Source organism: Sapajus apella, unplaced genomic scaffold, assembly GCF_009761245.1.
Source record: "Sapajus apella isolate SASKATOON/1434 unplaced genomic scaffold, GSC_monkey_1.0 scaffold20, whole genome shotgun sequence".
NCBI classification, from domain to species: Eukaryota; Metazoa; Chordata; class Mammalia; order Primates; family Cebidae; genus Sapajus; species Sapajus apella.
The window spans coordinates 7,039,480-7,051,462 of record NW_022436960.1 but is presented as its reverse complement, the minus strand read 5'-3'; the positions used below and the strand labels follow the sequence as shown (position 1 = coordinate 7,051,462).

General features: G+C 44.1%; 1 protein-coding gene across 3 annotated transcripts in view; it reads left to right on the top strand.

Moving 5' to 3' along the window:
• The window catches only part of AK7 (adenylate kinase 7), a 90,252-nt gene that overhangs the window by 1,220 nt on the left and 77,049 nt on the right, over window positions 1-11,983 (top strand). For all 3 annotated transcript variants that reach the window (XM_032287482.1, XM_032287484.1, XM_032287481.1), the window contains exon 2: window positions 5,771-5,959. In XM_032287482.1, the coding sequence (XP_032143373.1) occupies window positions 5,771-5,959 (189 nt within the window). The remainder of the gene's footprint in view (window positions 1-5,770; window positions 5,960-11,983) is intronic.

The following is an 11,983-nucleotide window of genomic DNA, read 5'->3' as shown; positions in this document are numbered from 1 at the left end:
AAAAAAAAAAAAAAAAAAAAAAAAAAAGCCATGATTTTATCAATATAATTCTGTCCTCTAGAGCCTCACAGGAATCTAATCTCACCCTGGACAGACTTCTCTGAGGCTAATGACTGCACTTTGGAACAGGACAAATCTGCTTAAAATAGGATGAGGCTACAGGATATACCATCTGTATTAGTTTTCTAGGGCTGTGGTAACTAGTTACCACAAACTGGGTGACTTTATAAAACAATTTATTCTCTTACAGTTCTTGAGGGCAGAAGTCCAAGATCAAGGTGTCAGCAGGGTTGGTTCCTACTGGAAGCTCCAGGGGAAGAACTGTTGCATGCCTCTCTCCTAGCTTCTGGTGGATGCCAATACTTCTTGACACCCCTTGGCTAGTAGACCCATTACTCCAGTCTCTGCCACCTTCTTCACATGCTGTTCTCCCCTGTGTGTCTCTGTGTCGAAACTTCCCTCTTCTTATAAGGATACCAGTTGTTGGATTAGGACTCACCCTATCCAGTATGGCTTCATCTTAACTTGAATTTATCTGCAAAGACCCTATTTCCAAATCAGGCCACATGGAATTTGGTGGGGTAGACACTATTCAACCCAGTATACCATCTAAAATGCATCCATCATAAAACAGAGATTTAGGATGGAGCTCAGTGGCTCACACCTGCAATCCTAGCACTTTGGGAGGCCGAGGTGGGTGGATCACCTGAGGTCAGGAGTTTGAGACCAGCCTGTCCAACATGGTGAAACTCCATCTCTACTAAAAATACAAAAATTAGCCCTGTGTGGTGGCAGTCACTTGTAATCCCCGCTACTCAGGAGGCTGAGGCAGGAGAATCACTTGAACCTAGGGGGGCAGAGGTTGCAGTGAGCCAAGATCACACCACTTCACTCCAGCCTGGGCAAAAGAGTGAAACTCAATCTCAAAAAAAGCAAAAACCAGAAATTTAGGTATATAATATAGGCATATATATATATATATAACATGTAATTTTACATGATAAACAATGTATATGTAGATTATATACCTATATCTACCAGAAGGGATTCTAAATACATGATACATCTTCCAAATTATCAGAAAAGATAGGAAAGAAGAAGCAGGGCCACAAACAAAACTATGACAAAATATTTTTAAAGAAAGGAAGCATTACCAGACAGGTGTAGTGTTTATCTTATGTGTGTTTTTCAAAAAAATACAGACATAAAGAAGATAGAAGATTTATCTGCACACAGAAAATGTCCCTGAGGTCAGGAGTTTGAGACCAACCTGACCAACATGGTAAAACCCTGTGTCTACTAAAAATACAAAAATTAGCTGAGCATGGTGGCAGGCACCTGTAATCCCAGCTACTCAGGAAGCTGGGGTAGGAGAATTGCTTGAACCTGGGAGGTGCAGGTTGCAGTCAGCCGAGATTGCACCACTGCACTGCAGCCTGGGCAACAGAGCAAAACTCCATCTAAAAAAAAAAAAAAAGGTGACATTTAATCTAACATACACAGGTTGAGGATCAAGACAGAGAAAATAGTTCTCAAAGGCCAAAGGAAAGGCACAGGTTCCAAAGCAGGAATAGGGTTGGCGGTTTTTGCAAGCACAGTGGCTAGGGGACAGTGAACCGGGGCTTCCAGTGCCCACTTCTTCACTGGGTGCAGCGAGTACTGTGCCCAGGGCCCATGAGACTTTTAGGGGCTCACGAAAAGTGTGTTAATTTCTTTTGAAATCAGAAGGAAACATATGAAATCTTACAGTCAATGAATGTGTTTGGCTTTATAGCATGCAATCATGAAATATAACGTTTAAATTTTTTTTTTTTTTTTTTTGAGATGGATTTTCGCTCTTGTTACCCAGGCTGGAGTGCAAGGGCACGATCTCGGCTCACGGCAACCTCCGCCTGCTGGGTTCAGGCAATTCTCCTGCCTCAGCCTCCTGAGTAGCTGGGATTACAGGCACGTGCCACCATGCCCAGCTAATTTTTTGTAGTTTTAGTAGAGACTGGGTTTCACCATGTTGTCCAGGATGGTCTCGATTTCTTGACCTTGTGATCCACCCGCCTCGGCCTCCCAAAGTGCTGGGATTACAGGCTTGAGCCACCGCGCCCGGCTAAATTTTTTTTTTAATGGAGGAAGGGGCCCACGAAGGCCAGAATGTGGTCCTACTCAGCTCCTAAGCAGTGATGCACCCATGGTCTGCACACCATAGAAATGTATTCCATAGATTAGTGGAGCACAGGCAAGCACAGAGGGCCAGGTCATGGATGGCCTTGGTCAGGAGTTTTGCTTATACTCTAAATTCAGTGGGAAGCCTTGAACAACGCAAGGGTTAGGGGTTGTGTTTTTCAAAAAGATACAGATATAGACTGGGCACAGTGGCTCATGCCTGTAATATCAGAACTTTGGGAGGCCAAGGCGGATGGATCACCTGACGTTGGGAGTTCGAGACCAGCCTGAGAAACATGGAGAAACCTCGTCTCCACTAAAAATACAAAATAAGCTGGGCATGGTGGCACATGCCTGTAATCCCAGCTACTCGGGAAGCTGAGGCAGGAGAATCACTTGAACCTAGGAGACAGAGGTTGCAGTGAGCCAAGATCATGCCATTGCACTCCAGGCTGAGCGACAAAGTAAAACTCTGCCTCAAAAAAAAAAGAAGATACAGATATAGAGAAGACAGTTGGAAATCTGCGCATAACTCTTATTTATTTATGTATGTATAGAGACATGGGTCTCATTAACATTGCTCAAGCTGGACTCGAGTTCCCGGGCTCAAGTGATCTTCCCAGCTCAGGGTCCCGAGTAGCTGGGACTGCAGGCTGTGTATAACTTTTGACTCCCCCAAACTAAACTACTAATAGCCTATTGTTGACAGGAACCTTTACCAATAATATAAACAGTCAATTAACACATAGTTTGTACATATAAGATATACCGCGTTCTTACAATAAAGTAAGCTAGAGGAAAGAAAATGTTTATAAGAAAATCATAAAGAAGACAAATATATTTACTACTCATTAAACAGAAGTATGTCATCCTAGAGGTCTTCATCCTCCTCATGTTCATGTTACATAGGCTGAGGCAGAGGATGAAGAGGACGGGCTGATCTCAGGGGTGGCAGAGGTGGAAGAAAATACGTGGATAAGTGGATCCACAAAGTTCAAACCTGTGTTGTTCAAGGGTCACCTGTGGGAGGTGACATGAACATGACTGAGATTAGGAATGATGGAGAATCTAGGTGTGGTGGCATGTGCCTACGGTGCCAGCTGCTCAGAAGGCGGAGTGAGGAGGATTGCTTGAGTCCAGTTTGAGGCTGCAGTGAGCTGTGATTGCATCACTGCATTCCAGCCTGGGAGGAATATAGAGGGCAGAGTAAAACCTTGTCTCCTAAAAAAGAGGGAAGGGAGTTTATCTCCTTCCTTAATCTCCTTTTGATCTTGATTATTTTTTATAACAATGTATTTTATAATGATTATAGTTATATAGATATAACTATAATTCTTAGTATACAGAGATCTTTTTCTAGCAATCCTCCTGCCTTGGTCTTTCAAAGTGCTGGGATTACAAGCATGAGGCACCACGCTCTGCCCAGAGATCTTTTTCAAAAGCTTTTCAATGACAGAATTTTCTAGTTGGTCCCTCATTAATCAGGGCCTTTCTCAAATTTCAGGCAATCACTGGATCATCTGCTCCAAGGAACATAGGAGTGGGAATATGAGGAATATGTTAGAATGGAAGCTGTATCTCTAGAGAGTTGTTAGGCTTACGGCTCAGTTGGGCAATGCCATCCCAGCCCCATCTCCTTTTTGCTGGGCATCAATTTCCTCAACTGTGAAAAGGGATAATAAAATTGAATATGTTTTTAAAAATTGAATATGTATATTTGAGAGATAAATGAAATGAAAACATACATAATTTACTTGGGAGAAATTTATTCCAGTAAGAGTTGGAAGCTGGCAATCTCATATGCTAACCTGGACTGTTTTCTATCAAAATAATGAGGTGAGACTTTCTGTTCATTTGGTTTTATTATATTTTTATTCCCAAGGTGTGCTAATGCTGTAATTATTTTATATATGCTTAATAGATAAATTAAAATGATTGACATATAGAGGTAATTATTGACATATAAACAAATGAAACTCTTAACCACTGCCGAAGCCACTTCTAAGGATAGCTTTTGGAAAACAAGAAAAGAAACTTCACCAACTTCATTCTATTTCATTATTCAGTACGATAGCCACTGGCCACATGCAGCCATCGAACACTTAAATGTGATTGGTCCACACAAGCCTGGGCAACATAGTGAGACCCTGTTTCTATAAAAATAAATATAAAAATAAAAAATTAGCCAGTCTTGGTGGCAAACACCTGTAGTCCCAGCTACTCAGTAGGCTGAGGAAGGAGGATCGGTTGAGGCCAGGAGTTTGAGTTTGCAGTGAACTATGCTTGCAATGCACTCCAGCCTGAGCAACAGAATGATATTCCATCTCAAAAAAAAAAAAAAAAATTTGGCTGGTCCAAATGGAGATGTGCTATCAGTGTAAAATGCAGATTGAATTTCAAATAAAAAAGTAAAATATCTCAATAATGTTTATATTGATTACATATTAAGTTGATAATATTTTGGATATATTGCAATAAATACCATAGCATTTAAATTTTTTTTTTTTTTTAGATGGAGTCTTGTTCTGTTGCCCAGGCTGGAGTGCAGTGGTGCAATATCGGCTCACTGCAACCTCCACCTCTCAGATTCAAGTAAATCTCCTGTCTCAGCCTCCCAAGTAGCTGAGACTATAGGTGTGCACCACCACGCCCAGCTAATTTTTGTATTTTTAGCAGAGACAAGGTTTCACCATGTTGGCCAGGTTGGTTTCGAACTCCTGACCTCAAGTTTCCCAAGGTGCTGGGATTACAGGCATGAGCTCCCTCGCCCAACCTCACAACATTTAAATTAATTTTATCCATTGTTTTTACTTTCTAAATGTTGCTACTAGAATTAATTTTTTTTTTTTTTTTGAGACGGTATCTTGATCTGTTGCCAGGCTGGAGTGCAGTGACATAATCTCCGCTCACTGCAACCTCTACCTTCTGGGTTCAAGGAATTCCCCTTCCTCAGCCTCCCGCATAGCTAGGACTACTCAGCACAAGCTACCACGCCCAGTTAATTTTTTTGTATTTAGTAGAGACAGGGTTTCACCACGTTGGCCAAGATGGTCTCCATCTCCTGACCTTGTGATCTGCCTGCCGTCACCTCCCAAAGTGCTGGAATTACAGGCATGAGCCACTGTGCCCGGCCACTATTAGAAAAGTTGAAACTACATAAGTTCCTGCAGTCCCAGCTACTCAGGAGGCTAGGCAGGTGGATCCCTTAATCCTAGGAGTTTGAAACCAGCCCAGGCAACACAGCAACATTTTTAAAAATAAATGAAATAACCTATGTAGCTCCTATTACATTTCTTCATTTCTGTTGAACAACACAAACATCATCACTGTAACCCAGCTCTGCCTTCTACAAGAGGAGTGCACTGTCCTGAAACAAGTTGATTAAGCTCTATGACCCTGAGTTCCTCATCTGTAAAATGGGGAATTACAATAATACCCACTTCTCTGGGAATTAAATCAACTTTAATAAGATGACAGTGTGCACACCATTTGCTTTGCCTTGCTGGTCCCCAGCAAGCACTCGAGAAAGGTAAGTTTCTAGAATCATCGTCATTCACTTGCTCCCTGACTCTGATTTGTTCTTACCATTTGGGAAATGTCTGTTTCCTTGCAGTTTCTATCTAACTGTGTAGTTGGGGCTTCACTTGAAGAAATTACAGAGGAGGAGGAAGAGGAAGATGAAAATAAGTCAGCTATGCGGGAAGCTTCCACAACCAAAGTGAAGGAAGGCACATTCCAGGTTGTGGGCACGCTGTCCAGGCCGGACAGCCCACAGCCCAACTTTGCGGTGGAGACATACTCAGTAAGTCTGGGAGGCTCTGGCCAGGAGTAGACAGAGGGAAGAATCACCTTCTGCTCCAATGCCTTGACAACTTGTTTTACTGTTTGCCTCCCCTCCCCTCTCTTCCACAGGCATGGCTAGGTTGAGGGAATGGCTTTCTCTTGTGATGGAGATTTACCTTGGAGACCCCACTTTCAATTTCGGGCCAAAGCAAAGAGTTTAAATTAGATAGTTTTGGAAAGGTTGCATCTAATATGGACTTTCAGACTCATACAATTCTCTCTCTAGCATATTCTGCCCTGCATTATCCAAGATGAGTCTGTGCCATGATGGGCACCATCTGTGAAGGAGAAATAGGCCAGGCGCAGTGACTCATACTTATAATCGCAGCACTTCGGGAGGCTGTGGTGGGAGGATCATTTAAAGGCCAAGGGTCCAAGACCAGCCTCAGCAACATAGCAAGATCCTGTCTCTATTTTATATTTATGAAAATATTTTGTTTAAAGAGAAACATCCTTTGGTAATGCACCACTCAGAAATAATATACCATTGCGGTCTCTAGAAACAGTCCTAGTTTAGAAACAAATCCAACACAGTCCTAGTCCTGAGACGTTTAAATACCCTAAGAAGGAGTAGCTCTCTTCTTCTCCCAGGCCACCTCCTCCCTGACCCTGCCTGCTACTCTCTGGAGCCTACCATACAGCTTTCCACATGCTGTACCCTGGAGCAGCCTTCTCTCTTTCTCTTTTTACCTAACCCATCTTATTCATCCTTGTGTCACTTCCTCCCGGAAGCCATTCATGATTCCTTCTTCTCCCTCACTCGCAGTTTGGATTCTGAGCTCCCATATCATCCTTTGCCCGGCTAGATCATAACGCTTTTCACACTCATTGTTGTCACCTGTCTATTGTGAAGTCCATGGAAGTGGACCGTCAGCTTCTGGAGGGTGGAGACAGTGACTTGTTTATCCCCGTGTTTACCCATGTGTCTGTGGCACCTAACACAGCCACTGCTACAAAGTGGCCTCAATAAACACTTGTGGAATGGAGAAATGCAGGCCCCTGGACATCTTTGGGACCTTCCCATTCACCCCCTTTCCCTGTCTTCTGTGTATTCTTTCCCGTTCATCCCCCTCTGTCTTCTTACCACTGGCTTCTTCCTCTCCACCTAGACATATGCTCACATTGTGTAATGTAATATAAAATACTTCACTTGGCCTCCCTGCTGGCCATCAGCCTCTTTCCCTGCCCCTGGCCCCGTCACCACTGAACTTCAGGAGACCAGCCGCATTTACAGGCCTCACCTCTTCACCTCCCCATTCACTGGTCTATCCAGTGCTGGCTGGCTCTACCCACAACACTTTATAGGAAGTTCCCTGGCCAGTGTCCCCAGCAGTCTCCTGACTCCCAAGGGCTTAGCTCACCTGGCTTCACAGCAGCAGCCTGGCTTTCCTAGAGAAACTGGCCTTCCCTTCTGTGCCTCGGCTCTGCACCGACTTCCTAAGCACCCAAGCACTCCTTCCCAGCGTCTTTCTCTGGCTCCTTTTCCTCTTTTTACCCTTTAAAAATGCAGTTTTCCCCAGAGCTCCCTCGTTTCCTGTAACAGGTTGCCTTCCTAAATCTTATCCAGTCCTATAGCTTCAGCTCCCCACGTAAGCCAATGCTTTCAGCATCTGTCTGCAGCCTCCAAACCCAGCTGCCTCCTAGACCTGGTTGGCCTGCAGGCATTGTTAAATCCACATATTCAAAATCATATTTATCAGGCCCCCTACAAAACCACTCTTTGTACGACTTTGTACTACTGATTTTTATTAAGGGCCTTGCTATCTCTGTCAGTCGGGACTGTCTTGGACTGCATGTAATAGAAAGCAGAGGTGACCCAAACTGGCTTAATAAATAAGGAAATTCACCAGCTTATGTAGCTAGTGGCCCAGAAGTGGAACCAGCTTCAGGGCTGATCCACAGACTCCAGCTCCTCTTCCTGCCCCTTCCTGGGCTCAGCCCTCCTTGGGGGATGACTTTATCTTCAGGCTGGCAGTGAGGCTGCGACCGTTGAGGGCCTTAGTTCCTACACAGCGAGACCTTGGCAAAACAAACTTCCAGAAGTTCTCAGAGAAAGGAGGATGGCCATTGCCAGCAGTCCCTGGCAAGCATCTCTTTGAGTCTCACTGTCATGAATGGAGTCATTGTCCTTTTCTGGAGCTAGCCACTTACGCTTAGATCAATTAGGCTCATCCTTTAAGCTAGAAGAGGGAGTTAATTTCCTGCAGGCTGAGGAGTATCTGAAGCAAAATTGAGGTTCTGTTGGAGAAATGGAAGAGGAAACAGAAGTATGAAGACAACCAATAATGTCCTTTATCCCGTTTATTATGCACTTACCTTCCCTCAAAGCTGAAAACCTCAGAGAGCTGTGGGCTCTTGGCTTGCCCTTCACTCCTGAATCCTGCTGGTCATGGGGTCCTCAGCACATCTCTTTGTCTAGTGTCATCCCCTCCTTTCCGTTCTTGTAGCCATGTGCATTAGTTCTGATCTTCACTGTCTCTCACTACTCACCTGAATTTGATTCTGCGAATGTTTCTTGAGCACCCCAATGAGCCACAGAGGAACATGGAGCTCACGGCTTGGCAGGGACTCTGCAGCAGTAAATGTGGGGACAGAGGCGTGCACAGAGCATCGCCCAAGGCACTCTGAAAGGGGCACCTAAGGAGTTCTCAGTCTTATTTAGAGAGGCAGGAAAATGAAGCTTCAAACCCCTCCCTGCCAAACAGATCAAGGCCTCCTATGCTCTGATCTTTAGATCTTGTATCCTCCGTTAGCGCAAAGTCCTGCAGATGGCCCTCCCTTGGAAGTTTGTGATCTATTGGAGATGGTGGGGCTGAGGCTGCTCTTCCATGGTTGAGTGGAGCTTACAAGGCAGGTAAGGGGGGAAGGAAACACCATGCAAGGGGGAATGCCTGGGTAAGTGTGTGGTGTACTTTGGCATAGAAAGAGCATGGGTTGGCCAGGCACGGTAGCTCACAGCTGTAATCCCAGCACTTTGGGAGGCCAAGGCGGGAGGATCATGAAATCAGGAGATCAAGAACATCCTGGCTAACATAGTGAAACCCTATCTCGACTAAAAATACAAAAAATTAGCCGGGCATGGTGGCGTGCACCTGCAGTCCCAGCTACTTAGGAGGCTGAGGCAAGAGAATCGCTTGAACCCAGGAGGCAGAGGTTGAAGTGAGTCAAGCTGAGAGTGCACCACTGCACTCCAGCCTGGGCGAGAGTGAGACACCATCCAAAAAAAAAAAAAAAAAAAAAGAGCATGGGTTATAAGGAGCCACAGTGAAGACACAAGGTGACAGGAAAGGTGAGAGAGTGCTTGCTTCAGCAGCACATATACTGAAATTGGAATGACACAGAGAAGACCAGCAAAAAATAAAGCAAAGCAAAGGTGAGAGAGAGGTGAGAATGGAAACCGTTAGCCTGCTCCAGGTTATGAAAGGTGCTTCTACCTGGCTCAACAAGCCACCTGCTATTCCACGAGCTTTCTGGGCTGTGCCAGGTGAGCTTGTATTCACCCTTCCAACCCAAGTCAAATATCTTCTCCTATGAGACATAATCATGTTTCCCTTAGTCCTTCGAACCTCAGATATACCTCTATGACAGCCCTTTCCCGCTTTGGGGCTTCTGTGTCTAGCAGTACAGGTTACACACTGTACAGGAGTGCCTGGCTAAAGGAGTGAGTAGGGGCTGAAGAGCAGCCTGGTATGTTGGCTGTCCTGTGCCCCAGAGTCCACCCCTTCTTATTATTTTTTCACGAAGCAGGTTACCTTTTTTCCCATTTGTACAAAGGCTTCATGTGTGCTTGGTTGGGCCCTTGTCTACATTAGACCATGATTATGTGATATAAGTCTTCTCAAGAACACACACACATACAATGCTCCTTAGTATCGTCAGCTATATATTATTCAGTTTTGTCTCTGTCACTCGAGTCAAAAGCAGGGCCCACAATGTTTGTTGGGTGAACAAATGAATGCAGAAAAATTGTCACTCAACGTCGGGTCAGGATGACCATTCTCTTGAAAATGTGGCTGTTTCATCCTAAATAGATCCAGCCATAATTTGACACATGTGCATATTTTTCTATGGACACCACTCACACCTGCTTTTACAAGCTGGAAACATAGATGCTGTATCTTCTTTCTCTTGGACCACATCTAGAATACACATCTTTGAGTCCTTGTATTCTCCCAGTGTTTCTTCTTTTCTTTCATGTGTCATTTCTGGATCTTGATCCATCCTAGGTGTACTGGGAAGGTGGTGTCCTTTCCCATTGTCGTGCTATTGGTAAAGTAAAAATCAGTGTTTGGATCAAGATTGTCAGTGGCTTTCCTCTTGCACATTGAATCGAGAGAAGGAACTGAAAGGCTGGTGATATGGGTCCAATTGTTTCTCCCCCACCCCCAACAGAGAGATTGAAGTTCTAACCACCAGTATTACTAAATACAGCCATATTTGGTGATAGGGTGTTTGCAGAGGAAATCCAACCAAATGGAGGTCATTAAAGTGGGTCCATCATCCAGTATGACCAGTGAACTTGTAAGAAGGGGAAATTTAGACACAGACAACACACAGGTAAAACACCATGTGAATATCAAGGCAGAGATCAGGGTGACATATCTACAAGACGAGGAACAGATTACCAGCAAACCAGCAGAAGCTAAGGGAGAGGCAGGAAACAGACTCTCCCTCTCAACCCTTGGAAGGAACCAACCCTACAACACCTTGATCCTAGGTTTTTAGCTTCCAGAACAGTGAGACTTTTGTTGTTCAAGCCATTTAGTTCATGGCACTTTATTACAACAGCCCTAGAAAACTAATGCAGATTCATTCAAAAGGATCTCAGGAATGGGGCTGGAGAAACTAGCAGCCTAGTGCATGCTGTTGAATTTAACAAGGACGGGTTAACCTTGCCAAGGCAGAACTGTCATTTCCTAAGGAAAGACATCAACTTCCCTTTGTTCTTCAATAAAGGGAAGAGACCCAGCTTGTTCTAAAAGGTTCTGCTTTAATACGGTTGGTCAAGGAACTGCGGAAAACAGCTGATGCTCAGGGCAATGGGAATAACAACTAATGCAAATCCTGGTTTGGAAACGCGGGGTCCTTTTATGGTTCTCTTAACGCACTCAAGGCACCGTACCATTGGGAAGCCTGCTGGTATTCATGCAGCAAGGAATGGCTAGTTAAAACACAGTGATCGCTGGCTAGCACAGTGACTCACGCCTGTAATCCTAACACTTTGGGAGGCCAAGGCAGGCAGATCACCAGAGGTCAGGAGTTTGTGACCAGCCTGGCCAACATGGTGAAACCCCATCTCTACAAAAAAGAAAAAAAGATTAGCCAGGCATGGTAGCACATGCTTGTAGTCCGAGTTATTTGGGAGGCTGAGGTACGAGAACCACTTGGACCCGGGAGGTGGAGATTGCTGTGAACTTGAGATCGTGCCACTGCACTCCAGTCTGGGTGACAGAGTGAAACTGTGTCTCAAATTAAAAAAAAAACAAACACCAAAAATGATCACCAAAGTTACTTCTATTTAATATATAAACTTTACATTTTTAACCATTAAACGTTTCTGTATTTTTAAAATAGTTCCAGCTGTCAACTGTAATAAGGTACCTTAATCTAGAAAGAGAACATCTTGAGAATTCTAAGACAATCCACATTCATCACTCATCAGCACTTCTGAGTGATTCGTGATACATAATTGCTCAAATAATCTTGCATAGAGCTTGAATTAGTTTTAAATGTCTCACTCATTTTTTTCAGTGTTCTAATTAGTGTTCTAATTCTTCCCTTCTGAAATGGAGTTTAAACAGCATGCAGAAATAATACCTGAGATTATTATGCAATTTTTAAATCATCTGTTCCAAGTGGTTTTCATAAACTTCTTTGTTACCTGAAAACTACACACAGAAGAGAGTCACAGTTTCATTTCAAATAGAAATCCTCTTGCAAGTGTTTCCTGTGGGACTCTTCAGTGTAGCAGATCTCTTTTGAA